Here is a 23,955-nt window from a genome sequence, read left to right on the forward strand (position 1 = left end):
ACTCAATGAGTTAAGTATGGGTGTAATGTATGGTAAGATTAGAAATGTTCTGCTATATTTCTATACCACTATAATCACTCATTACAATGACAAAACACCTTTGCAGGGCTTTAATAAATAAACATACATACATCCATGGGGAAATGAATGAGGCGTTGATCTCACACTCGCAACCTTTTAAACCAAATAGGCCTGACAAGTTATATATACAAAACATCCCTACATCTTTGTACATCAACAGTAAACATTGTTAGACCAGTTATTTGTTAGATTATATGCACAAACAAACACTTCTTGCCCTAGCACTAGTCCTGCTGTTTATAATGCTCTGGGTCTGTGTGAGGAACAAATATATATGTGGCTACAATGTGTGTGAGAGGTATTCTATGCTTGAGGCTAGTCTGGGCTGTGAAGTGCAGATGTGTATGAGGAAACTCCGTGTGTGTGTGTGTAAACCATTGATGAGGCTCAGAGTTGTGTTCATAACGTTACATCAGTGCATTATGGAGGCCGGCGTTTTAGAGAGCATCTTCCTCTGTACTGCAATGTGTTTGGGTTGTGTGTGTCTGTCTGCATAAGAACATGTGTGATCAACGTGGGTGCGTTTTGCAGGTTAGTGTTCATGTCCACATCCAATGGAGTGCCTTCGTATTTGAAACGTTTTGCAGCTCCCAAAAGAGGCCTGTAGAACTGAGCAATGGGTGAGATCCAGAAAGTTCTGTTCTGCTTTAGTCAGACCCTTCCTCCTGATTCTGTAGAATGGGATCTGTACAGCCAAACACACACACACACACACACACACACACACACACAAATATATGACAAAATAGTCGCCTTACCATTCACCCCAATAGAGTATGTTGATTGAGTGTTCATACCATTATTACCCCCAATAGAGTAGATGTTGAGTAAGTGTTCACAGCATAATTACCCCCAATAGAGTAGATGTTGTGAGTGCTCGTAGCATAATTACCCCAATAGAGTATATAATTACCCCAGTAGAGATGATGTTGAGCGAGTGCTCGTAGCATAATTACCCCAATAGAGTATATAATTACCCCAATAGAGTAGATGAGTGAGGGCTCTTAGCATAATTACCCCAATAGAGTATATAATTACCCCAGTAGAGATGATGTTGAGCGAGTGCTCGTAGCATAATTACCCCAATAGAGTATATAATTACCCCAATAGAGTAGATGAGTGAGGGCTCTTAGCATAATTACCCCAATAGAGTAGATGTTGAGTGAGTGCTCGTAGCATAATTACCCCCAGTAGAGTAGATGTTGAGTGAGTGCTCGTAGCATAATTACCCCAATAGAGTAGATGTTGAGTGAGTACTCGTAGCATAATTACCCCAGTAGAGATGATGTTGAGTGAGTGTTCGTAGCATAATTACCCCCAATAGAGTATATAATTAGCCCAATAGTGTAGATGAGTGAGGGCTCGTAGCATAATTACCCCAATAGAGTAGATGTTGAGTGAGTGTTCGTAGCATAATTACCCCCAGTAGAGTAGATGTTGAGTGAGTGCTCGTAGCATAATTACCTGTAAGTGTCCCTACGGGGAGGACTGAGTCGGTGCTGATGTCATCTGTGATGTCGCTGGTTTGGATGAAGCTATTGGGGGAAGGGACAATAAGCACCTCCCTCTCAGATATCCCAGAATCAACTGTAGACGTGTCCACCGCAGATATCCCAGAATCAACGGTAGGCGTGTCCACCGCTGAAGACTCCAGAGTCTGAAAAGTTGAGAGAGACAGTGGGCAACTTCACATCAGTAACCTTTCACACCCAACAACGTCTACAGGGCAACTTCACATCAGTAACCTTCCACACCCAACAACGTCTACAACCCAACGTCTACCACCCCACAACGTCTACAACTCTACAACGTTTACAACCCAACAACCAACGTTTACAACCCAACAATGTTTACAACCCAACGACGTCTACAACCCAACTGATTTTGACATTGCTCACTTGTAGTATACTCAAGGAAAAACATCTGTGTCACGTGCCAAATGGCCAAAACCTTAAACAAACTTGCCCTCAAATAGAATAGATTTCATCTCGTAAAGGAAGTCAAAAATGAGACTGGACTTGAAACTAGGTGTGAAAGTGTGTTTTGGGTGAGCATGCGTCTCTCTGCACCTGTGTGTGTGTGTGTGTTTGCATGAGAATAGATGTGGGTGTGGGTATGTGTATGAGCGTTGTCAGGGACATCGTTAGGCTTCTATATATGGGCAATTCCAACTGTCAACTGTCAAGGCAACTGTCACGTCCATAACGCCAACACAATGACATGACATGGTATGGTATGATGTGAATGATGATTACTTCAAATTTGAGCATTCACTCTTCTTGGTTGTAGAACTTGGTTGAAAAACTTCACATAATCTTTCGCATCATACAAATACCATGGCATTTAGTTGGCGTTAATATGGATGTGACAGTTTTGCGTGGAATTGGCCATATGTATGTGTGCAAATGTAAGGATTCATTACTAGATCAACTGTCCCACTGCACCTCATTCTTGCTCTCTGATTCTGCGGAACTCTGGAGTTTGTCTGTTGGTTCTGCGCCGCCTTCTGACCCCTCCTCCTTTAGCCCCGCCCCCTCCAGAGGTTCCGAGGTGACTGTCTGAATGATGACGCCCGGGTGGGCCATCTGCACCGACACATTCTCATTCAACCCATCAGTCTGCACACACACACACACACACATATATAAAGACCTGCACACACGCATTTTAAAAATAGCCTGAATCATTCCATTCTAAAACGTCTCTGCAGGTCAGCATGAAACTGACCAACATACATAGACACACTAATACACAGAGACTGACTAACAACCATTTGACACCCTTTGACAATTCTTATTGCCGTGTTTCAGAAGATCCCAGCTATGCAGGAAATACATCTATGAACATGATGAACTCAACACACATACAGATAAGCCAATACGGACTCACAGTCAGGCTGTGTAAGATGATCTGATCTGGCGATGTGGGTGACGCAGTTGCGGTCAGCGTGACCGTGGGATTGGCTGACAGCGTGAGCGGGAGATTCTGATTGGCCCCCGTCGTCTGGATGTAATATGTGCCTGGGGTGCCCGTGGGCTGAAGATGAAATGACTAAAGAGAGAAGAGGGAGGGAGAGAAACAGGGGGATAGAGAGAGGAGGACAGGAAATTAGAAGAGAAAAAAGAGAGAAAAAAGAGGCAACATCAAGTAGAAACATGGTGGCAAATGTGTGTGTGTGTGTGTGTTTGTGTGCGTGTGCGTGTGCGTGTGTGTGTGTGTGCGCGTGTGTCTGTGCCTGTGAGTGTGTGTGTGTGTGTGTGTGTGTGTGTGTGCGTGTGTGTGTGTGTGTGCGCGTGTGTGTGTGTGTCTGTGCCTGTGAGTGTCTGTGCCTGTGAGTGTGTGTGTGTGTGTGTGCGCGTGTGTGCCTGTGAGTGTGTGTGTGTGCGTGTGTGTCTGTGCCTGTGAGTGTGTGTGTGTGTGTGTGTGTGTGTGCGTGTGTGCGTGTGCGTGTGCGCGTGTGTGTGTGCGCGTGTGTGTGTGCGTGGCCTACAAATACTCACAGGTACCAGTTCAAATGTCTGCAATGCTCCTTGGTTCAGAGTGATGGTCTCAGCATCTGCAGTAGTGCTACCACCTTCATTAGCTGCAAAACACATGAACAGGGAGAGAGAGAAACAAATAACTTTGATTAAAATAATATTACCACAATAGCATAGACAGCCATAGAAGTAGAAAACATGGTAACACTTGAAATTACAGACTATTTTCTGAAATCACATTGACACAGAAACAAGCTAGCGCATCACCACAAGGGACAGTTTTCCATAACGGTAGGTTTCCACACAGCGAAACACCTCGCAAATTTCGGCCAGCGAAATTTCGCATCGGCGGCGAAATCCTTTTGACTGCAGTGTCCAGCCAGCAGTGTTGGGAGTAACGAGTTACAAAAGTAATGTAATTACTGTAATATATTGCTTTTTGCTGTAACACGGTAATGTAAGGCATTACAAAAAACTATTGGCTAATATTTTACTCGGTACAAACTTCAGTAACGCACATTACAATGCATTTTAACCTGAAATTAAGTGGTGTTATGTTTTGATATTCGCAAACAACTGCGCAATTAGCAGAACGTTATCTCCGGTTACTGGTTGAAGATGACTGTGGTTGGCTGCAGCTGACTCGATGGACATAAGCCTACGCTCATTATTTTCAATTTATCAGAGACAACTAGGATATGAAGAACAGTTAAGTGCACTTTGTGTATACCTCGCGCAATAGCACAATTAATTTAATGACACATCTAGAGCGGTGCCACGCTAATCTTTTTGATTCTTGATAAAGCATAAATGCTCTTCATGACAGCTTCGTGCTATGAACTTGAATTAAAGAGAATGAAGGGATAGAAATGTAAAAAAGATGAGGACTTGGACTTCGCAAAAACAGTGACTTGAGACTTGACTTGCGACTCCACTCAAAAGACTTCAGACTTGACTCGGACTCGAGCTTCGAGACTCTTGAACAAGCTGTATTTCATGCAATTATTGCTTTTTTAATCTAAATGTATTCATGTATTTCTATTTTATTTTACTGCTACATATACTTTGTGAAACGTATAACAAGCGGCATGGCTCCTTTGCCATAATGTGCAATGTGCGCACACTCACAGATATAAATGCATTGACCAAGGCGACAAGAAGTGCCTTATATCATTACTTTCGGTTACAAAAACTGCACAGAGGAAATCAGCGAACAGCTACATGCAAGGTATGTGGCACCAGGATAAATTATGCCTATTCAACAACGTCTGATTTCATCAGGCATCTCCAAACGCACCCAGATAGGCCAGTCACTTAGGCCTAGCATATATCGTCACAGGTGACAAGCTAACCATCGCAAAGTGTAGGGATGGGCAAAAACACATCAGAATGTATTTCAAAATAAAATACCTAATACCCTCATTTTTAATATATAAAAATAAACTACAAAATACAGTAACCATATTATGTATCAAAATAAAATACAGTATTTTTGTATTTAGAATATACTCAAAATACTTTTTTTTAGGAAGTATGGAAGCACTGCAAAAAAAGCTTTTTTAATATCCCAAACATTTAGCCTATTAAAACTATATAGTAAAAAACAATACAATTTGGCCCGTCATACCAAATAGTATACCGTATGCAAGTTCATGTAGTGTGATCAGAAGAATAATTCAAGAATTTACATTTACATTTAGTCATCTAGCTGATGCTTATCCAAAACGACTGTCAGAGCTTTCAATTAACCACATTATAATCAACAGGCCAAAATCATAATTGTGTATCTGTGCCGAATTTCGTAATTCAAGTCCAGTGCAGAACTGAATAAGAAAATCATAAGGCTATGCATCTTGAAGTTCCAGTATGTGAGAAACTTGATATGCCTTAATATCTCTAACCTCAAGTATGCAGCTAATAAGGAAATAGAATTGTTATTTAATTAAACAAGGTGAACTTGTCCCAACTGTAGAATGCAGAAATGGATGCTACAAGGAAGGGAATTCAAACACACTCAACACCTTACCATCTATTGATGTCATTGTGGTTCATTGAGATATCTGACATTTTTTCTGTTAAAGATTGGCATGGAGACAATAGGACATGGTTGCCTTTGTCGGTGCCCTTATGTGAACTTGCACAGGTAAACTTGCTCATCTTTACTTGCGTACGACTTCACACCAGTGCTTCAGACCAGAGCTGATGCTTCAACAATAGCCGTCACTGAAAAGCTGTGAGTGTCTGTGAACACAGCTGTTCTCACATTAGCTGATTGCGATAGCTGATTACCAATTATTCATTACACCTTTGTGTAGTATCTACTTTTTTTAGTGTTTTTCACATTTAGTATTTTGCAGTATTTCTAAAATACAAAAATACACACCAATAAAGTATTTTGATACAAAATACAGAGCCATTTCCTTCAACCCAATAAAATACAAATGACAAAATACTATTTTGTATTTGAAATACAAATACATATTACATGTTTCAGAAATACTACCCATCCCTGGGAACAGGCAGATTACATATTTATAGTTGGCCATATGATGACATACTTAGGTTAATACTGTATTTCACCAGTTAGGGCACCAAAATGGCCAGCAGCAGCACTGTGTAGCCCATCTTGACATGTCTTTAAGTTTTGGGTTACAATATACAGGTAGTGGGCTCTCTGTTGATTTTAATGAGTAGGCCTAAGCCTAAAGTTACAGCATTTCTATCACAATTGACCAGACTTCGACCTTTTGTCTGCTTTTAACAAAATTCTGGCTATGAGTGTTCCTTGTATTGCATCATGAGCCATCACTGCGCCTATTGCATTCTACTGTCGTTAGCCTTAAGCCTAGCTCAGTCATTATGTTAGAAGTGCAATGAGCTGCATTGAGCATAATAAACTGCATTTAGAATTCCGAATCCATATTTCTAGATATTTTGGTAAAAGTAACTTAAAAGTAATATAATAGTAGTGTAATGCCTTACAATTCAGAGACAGTAATATTATAATGTAACAAATTACTTTGAAATGACAGGAAATTAAGTAATACATAATACATTACGATTTGCCCAACAACGCCAGCCAGTGGTGGCAAGTAGGCTAATTAGGCTAATCAGCTAGTTCAAATGTTTAAGTACTTAATGAAGATATCCAGGGGTCTTTATGCCTCGACTAAGGTGATGTTTCAATGAACATGAATTGTTGTTTATAGGCAACAACAAGGTCAATAAGACATAATATATTTCATACCTGTGTTGCAGCCAGGCTTGTGGATGCTAAACATGACACACATGCTAAACATCCCACACATGCTAAACATTTGGTTTATTGAAAAGCGCTAGATGGTTAGCACTAGATGTGAACCTGCAATTGCTTAAATAAACTCTTGACTAGACCCCATTCTCATTAAAGTGCACACGCACCCAAGCACACACACACCATACTCACAAACATGTGTGATCTGGACCGGGATCTGCACTGGGATCTGGAGAGCCGTGACCGGAGGGGAGGAGCTTCCAGCCTGAGAGCCGACCAGCAGCACCTTACTGTAGGACTGGGTCTCTGCCACGTCCTGCAGTCCCTTCAACAACACTAGACGTGCACGCACACACACACACACACACACACACACACACACACACACACACACACGCGCGCACACACACAGGCACATACACACACATTCAATGAATCTCTTAATACACTGAACATGAACCTAACAACATACATGCCAAAACATGAACCAGAATGGTTTCCTGAGGGCGGGCGGTTTTCAGTAAGTGTAAGGTCATGATTGGCTTACCAGGAAAAGGCAGTTCTTTGTGATTGGCTACTTGTCTCTTGATGGTCCACCATTTGCTGCGGAGCCACTGGGGTGACCGGGCACTTCTCCAGCCGCCCGCCAGCTTCTCCCAGTTAATCTCGTTCTCATCTTCAGCTCCCAGCTCTGCGATCCTGCCAAACACACACACACACACACACCAGGTTAAATTTCCCACATTCAGTCACCTGGAAAGACTTTGAACGACAGAAACCCACAGTTAAATCTCATCAGAAATTCCTGTGTAGTCATTTTTTTGTATTCATGCACACACATACACCAACATATTTTATTTGCATCGGCATCTCCAGCTTGCACACACACACACACACACACACACTACATGCTTATCCTCTGTTTCTAAATGTGCAATGCTGCTAACACACATGACCGGTAGCGTGTAGCGGTAGAGGTCGTGCTCACCTGCGCACCAGGTAGAGGTCGTGCTCACCTGCGCACCAGGTAGAGGTTGTGCTCACCTGCGCACCAGGTAGAGGTCGTGCTCACCTGCGCACCAGGTAGAGGTCGTGCTCACCAGGTAGAGTTAGTACTCACCTTTGCACCAAGTAGAGGTCGTGCGCACCAGGTAGAGGTCATGCTCACCTGCGCACCAGGTAGAGGTCGTGCTCACCTGCGCACCAGGTAGAGGTAGTGCGCACCAGGTAGAGGTCATGCTCACCTGCGCACCAGGTAGAGGTCGTTAGCTTACCTGCACCAGGTAGAGGTCTGCTCACCTGCGCCAGGTAGAGGTCGCGTGCTCACCTGCGCACCAGGTAGAGGTCGTGCGCACCAGGTAGAGGTCATGCTCACCTGCACACCAGGTAGAGGTCGTGCGCACCAGGTAGAGGTCATGCTCACCTGCGCACCAGGTAGAGGTCGTGCTCACCTGCGCACCAGGTAGAGGTAGTGCGCACCAGGTAGAGGTCATGCTCACCTGCGCACCAGGTAGAGGTCGTGCTTACCTGCGCACCAGGTAGAGGTCGTGCTCACCTGCGCACCAGGTAGAGGTCGTGCGCACCAGGTAGAGGTCATGCTCACCTGCGCACCAGGTAGAGGTCGTGCTCCTTGGTCCACTCCGTGCCCCCGCTCTGCTTCCAGTTGAGGTAGTTGAGCCACTTGGAGCGACACTGCTTCTCCGAGCGCGTGCCCACCAGCTCGGCCACCGATGCCCACGACACGCCCTGCGTCACCACTTCGCCCACCTCCGTGCCCGTCAACTCGTGCACCACCTCCGCCAGCCGACGCTCCTCCTCCTCTGTCCACTTACCTGAAGTGCAGGATGGAGGGATGTAAGATGTAGGAGAGTGGAGGGATGTAAGATGCAGGAGTGGAGGATGGAGGATGGAGGGATGTAAGATGGTGGAGGATGGAGGGATGTAAGATGGTGGAGGATGGAGGATGGAGGGATGTAAGATGTAGGAGTGGAGGATGGAGGATGGAGGGATGTAAGATGGTGGAGGATCAGTGTCGAGGCTTTGAAGCACTTTGAAGTGTTTGGAAGCACTGCTTTGAAACGTGGTTCAAAACAGCCATGTCATGTGACCACTACTTTGAAACATCGTTCAAAATGCCCATGTAATGTGACCTAAGCGAAGTGAACCTTCGGTGCATTTCACCGGTGTCAGCCGCAGGCTACTATGTGCCTGTGCGTTTAATTAACAGTGTAGACATTTAAGCAATAACCATAATGGTGTAGTGGTTAGTGAGGGTGTTTTTGCACGGTAGCCTAGCCATGATGGTGTAGTGGTTAGTGAGGGTGGTTAGTGAGGGTGTTTTTGCACGGTAGCCTAGCCATGATGGTGTAGTGGTTAGTGAGGGTGTTTTTGCACGGTAGCCTAGCCATGATGGTGTAGTGGTTAGTGAGGGTGTGTTTCCACGGTAGCCTAGCCATGATGGTGTAGTGGTTAGTGAGGGTGTGTTTGCACGGTAGCCTAGCCATGATGGTGTAGTGGTTAGTGAGGGTGTGTTTGCACGGTAGCCTAGGCTGCTCAAATGTTTGCTTCCCGTTTGGTTTGTAAGGTATTGTTTCAGATAATATCTGTTTATATGGTCAGTTTCTTACTTTATCATTAACCACACAGTTTCACTGGGCAGAGGTGAAAAAGCAAACACATTGCAACATCGAGAGTTTTTTATGAGAAGAAAGTGATTTAGAGAACACTAGTGGCAGCTTCACTTTATTGTCACTTGATGTGGTCTCCCATCCAGTTATTGACCAAGGACATCACTGCTTAGCTTTTGAACTAGATGTACCGCATAGCGGTACAAAATATGACCGCCGCTCAGTCCTGTACATCTGTTCCGCGAAAATAAATCACACTTCAATTTGTCTCCATATTTTACTCCATCCCACACTCTTGAAACTTTTGTTTATGCTTGTTTGGCATGCCTGAGTGTGTGTGTGCGGCTGCACAGAAAGTAGCCTACTGGTGCTGAAAAGGTGAATAGATTGTAGAATAGCCAAAGAAGATGTAGCATTGTTATAAAACCTTTAAAATCTCTAAACAATCACAAGTAGGGCAGTTCATCACAGTTCATCCATTGCAACTGGATTGATGAAAGGTCACTTACACCTGTAGGCTACATTGTATTTGGGAAAAGCAAAAGGTATCAGCATAATGTTATTTATTTATTTTTTATGTATTTATAAACAAAAACATCTCTGTCAGTTCCATGCCGTTTTCAACAGCTATCAAAAACAAAGGTCATTTTTGGATGGATGGATTTTGTGTTAATGTTTCTTCTTCTACATAAGATTTTAGTCATCTTTAGTTCATGTAATACTTTATTGTCAATGCACAAATTAAGTAACAGTAGTCTGAAACGTTATTGTTAATGCACAAATTAAGTAACAGTAGCCTAGTCTGAAACGAAATGCTGTTTTACATCTAACCAGTGGTGCAAATAACTGACATGTCCAAATGGGCCTTGATGAAATGCGTCGCTAGACTGTTCATACACATTTTAACGGGCCAAAGTTGAAGAGCTTTTGTCCGTTATTGTTAGTGCAAATATAGGCTGATTCATGTTCCCTTGCATTGTGTAACTGAGGTCCATGGCTAGTCTGGCTTTCATCAGACCAAGCAATCAAAAATTTAAGAAATCAAAAAATAAATAGCGGGCAGATCAGGCTGGGTTCACCCAGCCTAGTCCATAGGCACCCGATATTGTTTAATTTTCCGATTGAGATATACACGCTCTGGCTATTCTAAATGCAAAAATGCATCAGGGAGTTATGACAAAACGGTAACTAACAAACTAGATCCTAATAGAAAGCTGTTAGCTTCCCTAAGCTACAGGTAGGATTATAAAGGTAGGCCTATTTACAACATAAATTGTCAATAGGCTATGCTGGCGACACAAATAAAATCTCCTTTGAAACCAATGGTTTACGCCTTACAGTATCAAGCGGACTTAAACTGTCATATCGTGGGCTTAAAAAGTTGTAATAACATTCATGCAGCTCCATGAGTCAAGGAAAGCGCGAATGAAGTAGCCACTTCTAAATGGGACCCACTACACAGTAGCTTAAGGTGTGTTGCTAAAGCAGCCATAATGAAATGAAGGTGTCATTGTTTGGATACTTCACACACACGTGCTTTTTTAATTTCACAGACTACAACTACCAAGCTGTAATCAAAGCACATCGATTCCCTCTCACACCCTGCACGCGACTTAAAACAAAAATAAACAGGCGTCTCAGTCTCACGCATGTATAGGCAAAACTGTATCAGACCGGTGTAACGTTGGTAAATCTTCCATTGCACAGAATGATTTTGTAGCACGTGCAATAAATGACAGTCGAAAGATACAAACAGTGCTGCTATCAATTTGCTTGGTATAACCGCATTTATAGTTTTCTACAAATGCAATCAATCAAATGCCTCCATCACTCAACCAACGCTTAACGTAACATTACCTAGGTCCTTATTGATATTACAAGATTAATGTACCTGCAGTAAAAACCAAGCATGTCCGATAAACATCCTCAGATTTATTTCGGCTTCAAGAAGAAATGGGAATTACACTTCATGTGAACATCGTCCCTATCCTTATTAGATGTTCGGCTGCGGAAAAATTACAGTCCTTGTAGGAAGCGTCCATTGTTTTTCCAACCCACTTTTAACTTCCAACAAAATTACGCCTCACTGCAACGATCGCCCATCTAGTGGACAAACGACTACTTATCGCCAATACTGAAAATGCAGCCATGATAATGATGATGAATATTTATTTTGGCTTTCTTTTAATCCTACTGAATTTGCAATTATGTATCGGCCGTTCTAATACCGATAGTATGTGGGTGCCTGTGTATATGTGTGCACCGCCATTTACAGGCCAATGAGTGTACAGTCACTAAATGTACACATAACCTAATTTTTTTAGACCCCCCCATGGATGAAATTCTACGAAACTTGGCATACCCCCAGAGAATGCCAGGTCAATCATACACATAAAATTTGGTGCAGTTCTGAACATCTTAACTGAAGATAGGGGCGATTAAAGCAGAATAATATTGCATTTTCATTTTTACCGGGTGGGGTGCAAATCACAAATGAGTGATTATGAGCCAGGTTGATGTGGGCCCTTGAGACCAACATACCATAAAAGATTCTTCATCCTCAGTGCCACGGTTCAGGTAGTTATTTAGGAAAAACAGTTTTTGCGGTTCGGGGGGCCCAGCACGGGTCGGGCGGGTGGGGGGGTGGTGGTCCCCGGGGACGAAATTAAATTTTTCCGTAAAAGTCTAGTGGGGCTACATACCCACCAAATTTCATGTACCCCGGTGATTCGGTGTCCCGGGTATCAATGACCAAAAATTCAGGGAGTAGATGACGGGAAAAATTCTTGAATTGTGTGCATGTGTGCGTGTACAAATTTATGTTTATGTGTGTGGGTGTGTGTGTGTGTGTGTATGTGCGTGCTTGTGTGTTTGCCTGCGTATGTGTGTTTGTGCATGTGCATGCATGCGTACATATGTCTACTGTGTGAGTATGTGTCATACATATGATTACTGTAAATGTATGTGTGTGTGTGTGTATCTGTTTATGCACATGTGTGCACATGGAATGGGTTAACATGACCCCTGGAGGCAAACATCCGGAAAAAATTGGTCATCCTAGGCCCTACAGTTCTCAAGATATTCACAGAGAACTGTGTCTGCCCTACCCTCCTTTCGGGGGGTCCAGTCCAGCGGGGGCTACAGATCAAAACGAAGAATGACGGTTCCATGCTATCCATGTGGGGGTACATGCCCACGGTTTTTGTGTACCCGGTCTTTCAGTGTCCCGAATCCTTGTTGGTGTCGTCACTAAATGTCCACATAAATTATTTTTTTATTGTAAGGCCCCCATGAACGAAAGTACACAAAACTTGGCATGTATTCGGAGGGTGTCATAATAATCCTACACTTTTAATTTCGTGCAGTTTTGACCTTGTCAGCCAGAGATGTTGTGATGAAAACACCTAATTTTTTGCTTTTTAATTTTTAACTAGGTGGCGCTATACATGAAATAAGTGGTAATGGGATGGGTTGACATGCCCCTTAAGACCAACATACATAAAAAGGTGGACCTCCTAGGCCCTCACGGTTCTCGAGATATTCACAGAAAACTGTCTCCGCCACCTACAGGCCAGTTGGTGTATAGTAACATAAATTAATTTATTGTGTGGCCCCCATGAACGGAATTCCACAAAACTTGGCGTGCATACAGAGGGTGTCATAATGATCCTACACTTCCAATTTCGGTGCAGTTTTGACTATGTTAGGTCACAGATACCTTCAATTACAACACCTCATTTTTACTTTTTGTGTTTAACTAGGTGGCGCTATACATGAAATGAGTGGTTATGGAATGGGTTGACATGGCCCCTTGAGATCAACATACAAACATACGGTTTTCGAGATATTCACAGAAAACTGTGTCTGCCCTACCCTCCTTTCGAGGTCCAGTCCAGCGGGGGCTACAGATCAAAACAAAAACGATGGTTCCATGCTGTCCATGTGGGGTTACATGCCCACCAAGTTTCGATGTACCCGGTCTTTCAGTGTCCCGGTAATCATTGACGGAAATTTGGGCATCACGAAAAGAAAAAAAAAAAAAAAAAATCTGACTAAACCTATATGACCGCCGCTTCGCTGCGCGGCGGTCATAATAAGACTATGATTATAGGATAGATAACACAGCGAGCCACAGATTTGAACAGATTACATCTCCGAAACGAAGCATTTCACAGCTTTGAATAAGACTATGCTTATAGGATAGATAACACAGCGAACCACGGACTTGGAACAGATTGCATCTCCGATACGAAGCATTTGAATAAGATTATGATTATAGGATCAAAAGAGTATATATTATACTAATATACTTACTTATAGGCTACTGTAGGTAACACAGCACTAAGTAACAGACTGCATCTCCGATACGAAGCTTTGTTTCACCCTAAACAGCTCTGAGGTGTTGTAACTGTTTCAAAGTTGTAACTGTTTCACTAAGCCATTCCTAGTTATTACTGTGTGGACATGTTTGAGAATGTCTGGTCTGTATATATATATATATTAGTGCTGTCAGTTAAACGCGTTATTAACGGCGTTAACAGAAACCTATTTTAACAGCGTCAATTTTTTTATCGCGAGATTAACGTTCATTTTGGTTAAACAAACTTTGTAGTTTTTTCACATGCTGTTGCAACAACTAGTAACGTTAGAACAACTAGGCCTACAACACCACACCGATCTAGCCAGACCGGAAACTAAACAATATGCACTGACGAATGGAATGGAACAGAAAGTTGTATGTGCTGCATACACGCCCCCTTTTAGGGGGAAGATGACTGATATAATGGAAATCTATGCTGCATCAAAGTGGAGAGCGAAACGTGCTTATAGTAAACTTACTAAATCTTGAAACAAACATGAATAAAAGGCACAAAATAAGGTTGGTGTAAGAGTTATCTGTGTGTTTATGGGATTAATGTGACCTTGTTCCTATGTTTTGCTCTCTCCAGTTTACTGCATTTATAATGGGCGATAAATGAATATTTTAAAAATAAAATAAAAACAGACGAAACACCCTTCAACCATGTCATGAGTGTTGGCATTGTATAGTTTGTCCACCAGAGGGCACTCTACACCGTCCCTGCTGGCAACACTCGTGTATAACGCGCCACACATCCTGCAACCTGCTGATCCAGCCAGAGTCGGGCAGAGAGAACCAGTTATCCGCGAGTGAGGTCATCAGTGAAGTGTGTTCATGGTGATTTGGTCACGAGACATACATTGCTTGAAATAACAATTAAAAGAACATCCCCATCAGTTCTCTTAACTCAAATAAGCATGACAAAATTCGTGAAAACAATGTCCAGTTTTGCTGCTGTTAAATAAGCCGAGAGTGAAGAGGAATTAGCTAGTAATTACGTTACGTTGTTACAGTGTAGTTGACTGTCTGTTCTTTTAACTTTTGACAATGTGACTGAAGATGTATTTCTTTAATAGCGTAACAGTGAGACGTATAATCTCTCCCCAGCCTGTTATTTTGAAAGCGTATGTTTTACAATTTGCAGTATGACGTTTTCCATTGCTAAATTAGGGCTCATCATAGACTAGCTAACCACAAAGATAGCTAATGCCATGAATATCAGTGGAAGACCGCCAACGTTAACATTAATGAGCTTGGAAACCACAACAAACTTATTCTGCCTAAATAAAGTAATGATTTATAACTAGTATATCTGTAGTTACAGTCCCTGCGTTGTAAAATGTAAGTTAGACGTGCGAGGAGTGAACATTTAGACATAGAGAAAAAGTATCAAACGTAGCTTGTGCATAAAAGTTAGCTTTTCTTTTACACGTGTGTGAAATCCAATGATGCCAAGTGTGCGTTTCAGACTGTCGTTCAGCCGCAGCCTTAACGAGTTACTGGATTTAGATCACTAAATAGTAGGTTTTAGAAGGCAGGCAGCAACTGATGATTGAAAATGGTTTGATGTAGCTTGATGGAAATAATTTTAAAAGTGCAGGTAAAGGGATAAGCAAGCTGACATTGTAATTATAAGGTAGCTTATTAGTCCCTAGGCAATAGGGACTAATTATATCACACGCACACTCAAAGATTTAAGAGTGACCTTTATCTTGTTTAATGATAATACAAATGATGATGATAGTAATAATGTTATAATTATTTTTTGTAATTATTAAGTCTTAGTTCAAAGTTATATTTATGAAGCTTACTAAGTCTTTTAAAGGAACCGTATGTAAGAAAAGTATTTCAATTAATCATAAAATGGCCCTGATATGTCACTAGACATTAAGAAATCATGTTCATTTCAAATACTTATATCACTGACAACAGTAGTCCGGCCAGGATATTGTCATTTAAAAAGTGAAGTTGCAGCCCTCAACTGATGTTGATGTTGTGTTTTGTCATGTCTTGTTGTGTTTTGGCCTGATGCGCCACCCTCCACCTATCTACTAATCACGAAGTCAGTAGTGTTTCGCCATCAGGGTTGGCAACCTCGAGTCAGGGGGGAGGGGGAGGGGATACATCGATCTTCAGTATTTTGAAAGTGATTGCAGTACCAGTTTTGGCCACAATCTTACATATGGTTCCTTTAATACTGGTAACTTTGATTTGGTTGTTGTTGTTATTATGTTTTTGTTCAAAAGACTAAGTTTCATATCTTAAGTTTCTATTTTTATACATTTTATTTATCAGAACTTTAATATATTTCGATGTTCCTCTGTTCCACTGTGACAATATTATTTAAAAATAAACAAGTTTGTTTTTGAAATGCATTATATATTATTTTAGTCAATACTCATAAATAACTACAAATAACTAATGTTAGGAAAATCTGTTAATGTTTTGTTGCGCTTTTCTGAATAAATAAATAAATAAATAAATAAATAATAATAAAAAGAAAAATTATATATATATATTCAAAATCCTTTATCGGTCGGGCTCTAGTGTAAATCACGATTCAGTTATATTTGGTCGCTGCTGCTCCATAAAATCCATTGTTCATCCAGTGTTTGCCTGTTAAAAACTTCGGCGTTGATGTGTGTTGATGTGTGACAGTGCACCATAGACTGTAGGCCTATAAAATGGCAATGCACTCGTGTTGAAAAGTTCCTTATTTTCAACTGAACTCAAAGATAATGAATACAGTATGAATATAATATTTTCTGTTTGTTATACCCTTTATAATGTGTGGCCTACATTTTGTGCATGCACTTCTGCAGTAGCATTTATTTCAGTTTATATCAGCTATATTTCTGAAGAATATATTGTGTTGCCTCAGGTCTGCAGCACATCTTTTGAAATTTGATTTGAAATAATCAAATAGACCTATGTCTTAAAGTTCAGTTAATAAAGTAACTTGCTTTGCTTTCATTTGAATCCCAATCAAGATAAACAATAATTGCTTTATTGTTAATATGGACTCCTGGAAAGTTCAGAAATGCAAAATAATAGAATTTTAATCATATGATAAAATATGTGATTAATCGTGATTAACTATAGTAATTCAGCGATTAATCGTGATTAAAAATTTTAATCGTTTGACAGCACTAATATATTTATATTGCTTTATATTTATATATAACACTGATATCTATTAAGACTATGGATATCAGTGTCTGGTCTCTATGGATATCAGTGCATGTCTATGTATAGTATAGTACCTGTGTGTAGTATTGTACCTGTGTGTAGTATGGTACCTGTGTGTAGTATTGTACCTGTGTGTAGTATGGTACCTGTGTTACATGTGTAGTATTGTAACTGTGTATAGTATAGTACCTGTGTTGCACGTGTAGTATTGTACCTGTGTGTAGTATGGTACCTGTGTGTAGTATGGTACCTGTGTTACACGTGTAGTATGGTACCTGTGTGTAGTATGGTACCTGTGTGTAGTATGGTACCTGTGTGTAGTATGGTACCTGTGTGTAGCATTGTACCTGTGTGTAGCATTGTACCTGTGTGTAGTATGGTACCTGTGTGTAGTATTGTACCTGTGTGTAGTATGGTACCTGTGTGTAGTATGGTACCTGTGTGTAGTATGGTACCTGTGTGTAGTATGGTACCTGTGTGTAGTATTGTACCTGTGTGTAGTATGGTACCTGTGTGTAGTATGGTACCTGTGTGTAGTATGGTACCTGTGTGTAGTATTGTACCTGTGTGTTGCACGTGTAGTGTGGTACCTGTGTGTAGTATTGTACCTGTGTGTAGTATGGTACATGTGTGTAGTATGGTACCTGTGTTGCACGTGTCCTTCATTAACCTGCAGCGGTCTTTCACAGACGACGCACTCCGCCCCAATGCCACTCCTATGGTTGCCCAGTCATTACCATGCTTCTCCCTAAGCCTGGACACACACACACACACACACACACACACACACACACACACACACACACACACACACACACACACACCAGATGGTATACCAGATGTGTCCTTAGAACAAATTTTAAAAAAAGCACACAGATAGACATTGTCGGCCAAACAAACATGAACACACGCGCACACACTCACACACAAACACAACAGCATGCAAATAGACAGGCAGGTGAACAGATATTAGGCAAAGGGAAACAGACAGACAGATAGATACACAGACAGACAGATAGGCAGACAGACAGACACAGACAGGAACTTAGACTTACTCTTTCAGCTTTTCAATCTCTTCTGGAGTGTACCTGTTCAATCAGACAACAGATTTAATCAGACATTATACGTGGATGTGTATGCAGGTATGTATGCACATATCCCTTAGTTTACAATGTGCGTGTGTGTGTTTGAGTGTGTGTGTGTGTTTGAGTGTGTGTGTGTGTTTGAGTGTGTGTGTGAGTGTGTGTGTGTGTGTGTGTGTGTGTTTGTGTATGTGTGTGTTTAAGTGTGTGTGTGTGTGTGTGTGTGTGTGTGTGTTTGAGTGTGTGTGTTTGAGAGTGTGTGTGTGTGTGTGTTTTTACTTACTTGCCAACATGGTTTCGGTTGTCATACATGCGCAGCACGCGGCGGTACACAGCAAAGAGCGGCCGGTTCAGACCCCAAGCGATGCTGCGGTAGAAATCCTTGCGTTCGTCTTTAGACATCTCAAATATGATCTCTGTGGGGTCCTGGATGCCACGGCCCTGGACAACACATGTACACACACGCGCGCGCACACACACACACGCATTGCAGCACGCCGCTGTAGCAGACGCGATCGCCTACCACACCTGCGCGCGCACACGCATCGCGCACACGCACACACACACACACATTAATCCCTGCAAGGCATTACAGAGCTACTGCAAACACTCAGTCAATAAACATAAGTCAACATTACAGTCTACAGGTTATGGGAAATGCCAGAGCCATACCTTCAAGTAACTGTCAATGTTATTCATCAGAATGTCTATTTCTTCTTTTGACCACATGCCTTGTTTCCACTTATGCCCTAAAGAGAGAAACACCTGAATGAATGTGTGCGTGTGAGTGTTTATCGTTGGAGTGGAGCACCAACAGAAACAGAGACAAAGCACCTAGCATTCAAATCGCGTAGTATTCAAAGCACCTAGCAAAGCACCTAGCATTAGCACCTAGCGTTCAAAGCACCTAGCATTCAAAGCATCTAGCATTAGCACCTACCAATCAAAGCACCTAGCAATCAAAGCACCTCAAAGCACTCATCGGTCATCCTCTTCGGCCATCCTCTTGGCACGATGTCTTTACAACACACCATATGATTGGCTCAATGTATTCACATCACACCACATGATTGGCTCAATGTATTCACATGTCGACGTTTTGCCGAGGAAGGGGTGTGATATGTATAGACAACGGCGTATACAAACTAGCCCCATGCATTTCAATGGAGGATTTTTTGAGTGCTGTGTCTCCTCATTAGAAAGTCTCTGTTCAAAGCACCTAGCATTCAAAGCACCTAGCAAAGCACCTAGCATTCAAAGTTAAAAAGTTAAGAATGCTAGTTTTCCCTTTGTGGACATGCTTTTTGGTTTGAGCCGTTGCTTAGCTACCTGTCTATGCTAGGTCAGGTGTGCTGCATGGTGCACAGGGCTTTGTGTGAATATTGTAAGTTACTAAAAACATTCCCGACATATTTGTACATTTGTCAATATGTGTGTGTGGATGTGCACTGTTGTACCTTTATTGACAAGTGTGTCTTTGTCCTCTTTTGTGGTGAACCATGCTTGACTCACAGGGGAAACATCTGATTTTTGAGGGGAGAGAGAATCCTCATCTTGCACTATCTGCAGACACACACACACACACACCTGTGTGAACTATGTACTATCTGCAGACACACACACACACCTGTGTGAACTATGTACTATCTGCAGACACACACACACCTGTGTGAACTGCAATATACCAGCACAGTTTGGAACTTCACGTCTCCAAAACTCAGAGCTGTTTAAACGGTGTGTCCATAATACACAAGACAGCATCAATGTTTACAATAATAACAAATGCCAACGTGTATGCTCCCTGTACTTCTTCAGCACATAGCACCTGAATCTGAGCCACTCCTTCCTGATCCAACTCTCCCTCCGTCATCTCCGTAGCAGTCATGGTCACCTCAAACCCCTCGTCAGTCTCTGAAACTACACACACACACACACACACACACACACATAGATTACCAACCTCCTCGTCACTCTCTGAAACTACACACAAACACATACAAGAGATTACCAACCTAGATGGATATTAAGTCTGCCAACAGTATCTGTTCATTCTTAACGTAAAATTACACACAAAAACATAGATGACAACAAATCAGTACATGAAAGTGACAACAGTAATATGTGTGTACGTGTGTGTGTACTCTTGTACTATTTACACAAACTCACTAGGGAGGGTGACAACTGAATACTGAGGGGCGGAGTCTGAATACTGAGGGGCGGAGTCTTGTGCATCTTGTGGCTCCTCATTGGACAGTCGCAGTCTTTTTGTAACCTGCTCAGACTCCGCCTCCAGCACGGCCTCATCACCTGAGAGAGGTGACACACATATAAATATATCCACCAAAAACACACATACACACACACACACTCACACACACACACACACACACACACACACACACACTCACACTCACACTCACACACACACACACACACTCACACTCACACTCACACACTCACACACACTCACACACACACACACACACACACACACACACACACACACTCACACACACTCACACACACACTCATTACTGATGTGTACTTATGGACACCACATTTTACACAGACAGACACATTCACTCACAGACAGACACATTCACTCACAAAAAACTGTGAATAATATCACAATGCAAGTTATCTTCTGTTAATCCATTTAGCAAAGCAGTAACCTGATTGTGTGACTGATAATTAAGCACATCTGGTGAAGGCACAGTGTTTGATAATTAAGCACATCTGGTGAAGGCTCAGTGTATCTGGTGAAGGCTCAGTGTTTGATAATTAAGCACATCTGGTGAAGGCTCAGTGTATCTGGTGAAGGCTCAGTGTATGTTTGATAATTAAGCACATCTGGTGAAGGCTTAGTGTATCTGGTGAAGGCTCAGTGTATCTGGTGAAGGCTCAGTGTATCTGGTGAAGGCTCAGTGTATGTTTGATAATTAAGCACATCTGGTGAAGGCTCAGTGTATCTGGTGAAGGCTCAGTGTATGTTTGCTGACCATTTTGAGGACAGTGCAGTATGATGTTGCCGTCAGTGTCCTGAGTCAAGGTGACGGGGTTCACGGATTCCAGAGTTACAGTGCCAGCCGCGTCCTCCCCTCCGTTCATAATAACCCTGATATAGATATCAGATACACACACAGATATGATATAGATATATCAGATACACACACAGATATAGCACACACACAAATGATATAGATATATCAGATACACACACAGGTAAAGCACACACACATATGATATAGATATATCAGATACACACACAGATATAGATATATCAGATACACACACAGATATAGATATATCAGATACACACACAGATATAGATATATCAGATACACACAGAGATATAGCACACACACATATGATATAGATATATCAGATACACACACAGATATAGCACACACACATGGTATAGATATATCAGATACACACACAGATATAGCACACAGATACAGATATATCAGATACACACACAGATATAGCACACACACATATGATATAGATATATCAGATACACACACAGATATAGCACACAGACACACAAGCACAACTCAACTTCTGCAACTTTATCTTTTTCATATTTATAGTAGGAGGGCAAAATAGATTACCCTTACAATAGAGAATCACTAGGCCTATTTATTCTGAATGGATTAAAGATGACATCATTCTATTATAATTTATACATTATATCACAATATATTATATTGTTATTTATTACAATTGGTATTTGTTCAATCAATAATTGGCTCTGTTGACTGTTCGCTGTGACATCTGATGCCTCATTCCCTACAAGATGACCATTCTTTTTGGCCAGGAATAGCTTACATCAATTCAACTGACCCAGGGTACCAAAGGCATAACCATTTTATAAAGGCATACAAAAAGAGAACAAATCAGATAAGCATGCATTTGGTGTGAGAATTCAAATTAAGCTATCATAATGTGATCATAATGTGGTAATGTGATTAAGCTATCATAATGTGATAATGTGAAGCTATCATAATGTGATAAAGGCCGTCCTAAATATTTCATACTCATATTAATTTATTGGAACGCAAAGGAAGTTGTGATTGTAAGTGCATAGCATTTTCAAACTTGATTAATAGTTTTAACACTATTGGTTAGTGGTTATGGCTTTGGGTTGGAGCAGTGCTCTTTTTCATTCGGCTCCGGCGTTTAACATTTGAAACAGCGTACAACGTCCAATGGCATCTATTGTACAGAGAAAAGCTACATAAAAAGCAGTAAAGTGTGGGGTGAAGTCTATTGTCTGTGACTGAACTGGCTGCATTAGAAACACAGAGACTTAGCGTAAGTTCAACAGTCGGTGAATGTTTATTTTACATCAAATGAAACAGAAAATTCTCTATGCGAACAACCAGGAACTGAAATAACGCGACAACTAGTGCCCAACTTCAGCTCATTCACTAATAGCGAAGAAGCCTAGTTTATGCTGTCTTGTTGCAAACGATGCGTGTGCAACAAACTATGCATGGGAGTCAATATTTAACGCAATTTAAACTTCACTTTTCACCCTTTCCATCCATGCTTTACAGAATGTAAATGACTGCACCTAGGGATACAATGTCAGTATTTACGTTGGCTAGCGTAACCTTCGGGAGTTAACTGATAGCATGGTATTTTAACATGCTCACTACAAAGCTAAATGTAAGTAGACGAAAGAAACAGAGACGCCATGTTCGTTTGGCAGCTGAGGTACACGATGTCTATGTCGATTGAAAATATGCGCTTAATGTTTTTTTTTTTCGGTATACATTTGCAGAGCGGTCTCAGAAGGTCGGCACTTTTGCACGGTGTGTGCACGAACTGAAAGTGAATTTTAGGGTTTGATTTCGGTACTTACTTCCTGTTTTTGGTCCGGGCACTTCGGAGAGACCAGGATGGAGACAAATGCCAGGATGGAGGAAAACGATCCTTTTTCCTAAGACCGGAAATGATCAGACGCTCCTCACACGTACTTCCGGTAGTATGAATCTAACTTTTTAAGTACATGTTAATCGGCAAAGATTAAACCAGGTCCACAAGCAATCGTGTAAATAGAAATATTCTCTTCCAAAGTGACTTCCAAATAACTTCGAGACAGTGTAGCCTCAGCTTTTAAAAAAGCTAACCAATGGTTCTCAAGGGGGCGGGCCCAGGGGGGCCACAAGGGGACTGTTAGGCTAATTATTAGAGTGCATTATTTTAGACAGTGAGCCTAATTTATCATATACATAAACAGTTGTATTGAATTTTTAATTTCTAATTAAATTACAATATCAGAGATCTGTCACGATTTTGTGTTTTGGTGAACTGTGGCACCTATAAATGTTAATAGGCTAAATTAAGCCTATACAAGATAACAAAACCTTAAAACCAAAGTAATCAAGTTGTTAACTAACATAACCCTGCTGAAAAAACCAGCCTGACCAGCTAAAGGTGGTTTGCTGGTTGACCAGCTTGTTAACCAGCTTGTTTGACCACCCTATAATGGTTGACCAGCTAGACCAGCAAATCTCTTGCGAAAACATACCTTCAGCTGGTTTACCCACCTAACTCAAATTCAAGCTGAAGGAAGCTAAGGAGGATTACAGAAAGAAAGTGGAACAGAAGCTGCAGGAAAACAACTTGAAGGAGACATGGGACTGCATGAAGTTGAACCACTTCTACAACAGGTTTGACTGCCCTGCTCCAGCTCCAATGGCGGTGGTCTGTCCACCATCCCCCAGCCCCCACCCTCACACCCCCTCAATACCAGTGCAACACTCACCTCCATCATCACAGGCTATCGTACTCCCACCATCACTGGATTTTGCACCTCTCCCCCACATGGCGATCATGAACAATGAGGTGACAACGACCTCAGTCAACAGCCATC

At 41.7% G+C, this 23,955-nt stretch overlaps 1 protein-coding gene across 2 annotated transcripts; it reads right to left on the reverse strand.

The window, feature by feature from the left end:
• Positions 1-95: 95 nt before the first annotated feature.
• On the reverse strand, positions 96-23,042 carry dmtf1 (cyclin D binding myb-like transcription factor 1). 2 transcript variants are annotated; one of them, XM_048235363.1, is made up of 17 exons: positions 22,942-23,042; positions 21,071-21,186; positions 20,238-20,378; positions 19,897-19,988; positions 19,529-19,634; positions 18,744-18,820; positions 18,355-18,512; positions 18,045-18,077; positions 17,634-17,743; positions 8,417-8,645; positions 7,361-7,512; positions 7,006-7,149; positions 3,582-3,664; positions 2,971-3,132; positions 2,526-2,699; positions 1,546-1,738; positions 96-766 (listed from the first exon to the last, which is right to left on the reverse strand). In XM_048235363.1, exons 2-17 carry the CDS (start codon positions 21,177-21,179, stop codon positions 729-731), a joined length of 2,001 nt encoding a protein of 666 aa, XP_048091320.1. In that variant the 5' UTR covers positions 21,180-21,186; positions 22,942-23,042; the 3' UTR covers positions 96-728. The 2 variants fall into 2 exon arrangements, with proteins under 2 accessions (XP_048091320.1, XP_048091321.1); XM_048235364.1 differs by lacking the exon at positions 2,526-2,699.
• Positions 23,043-23,955: the final 913 nt, after the last annotated feature.

The sequence above is a fragment of the Alosa alosa genome, chromosome 23 (assembly GCF_017589495.1).
Source record: "Alosa alosa isolate M-15738 ecotype Scorff River chromosome 23, AALO_Geno_1.1, whole genome shotgun sequence".
Taxonomy (NCBI): Eukaryota; Metazoa; Chordata; class Actinopteri; order Clupeiformes; family Clupeidae; genus Alosa; species Alosa alosa.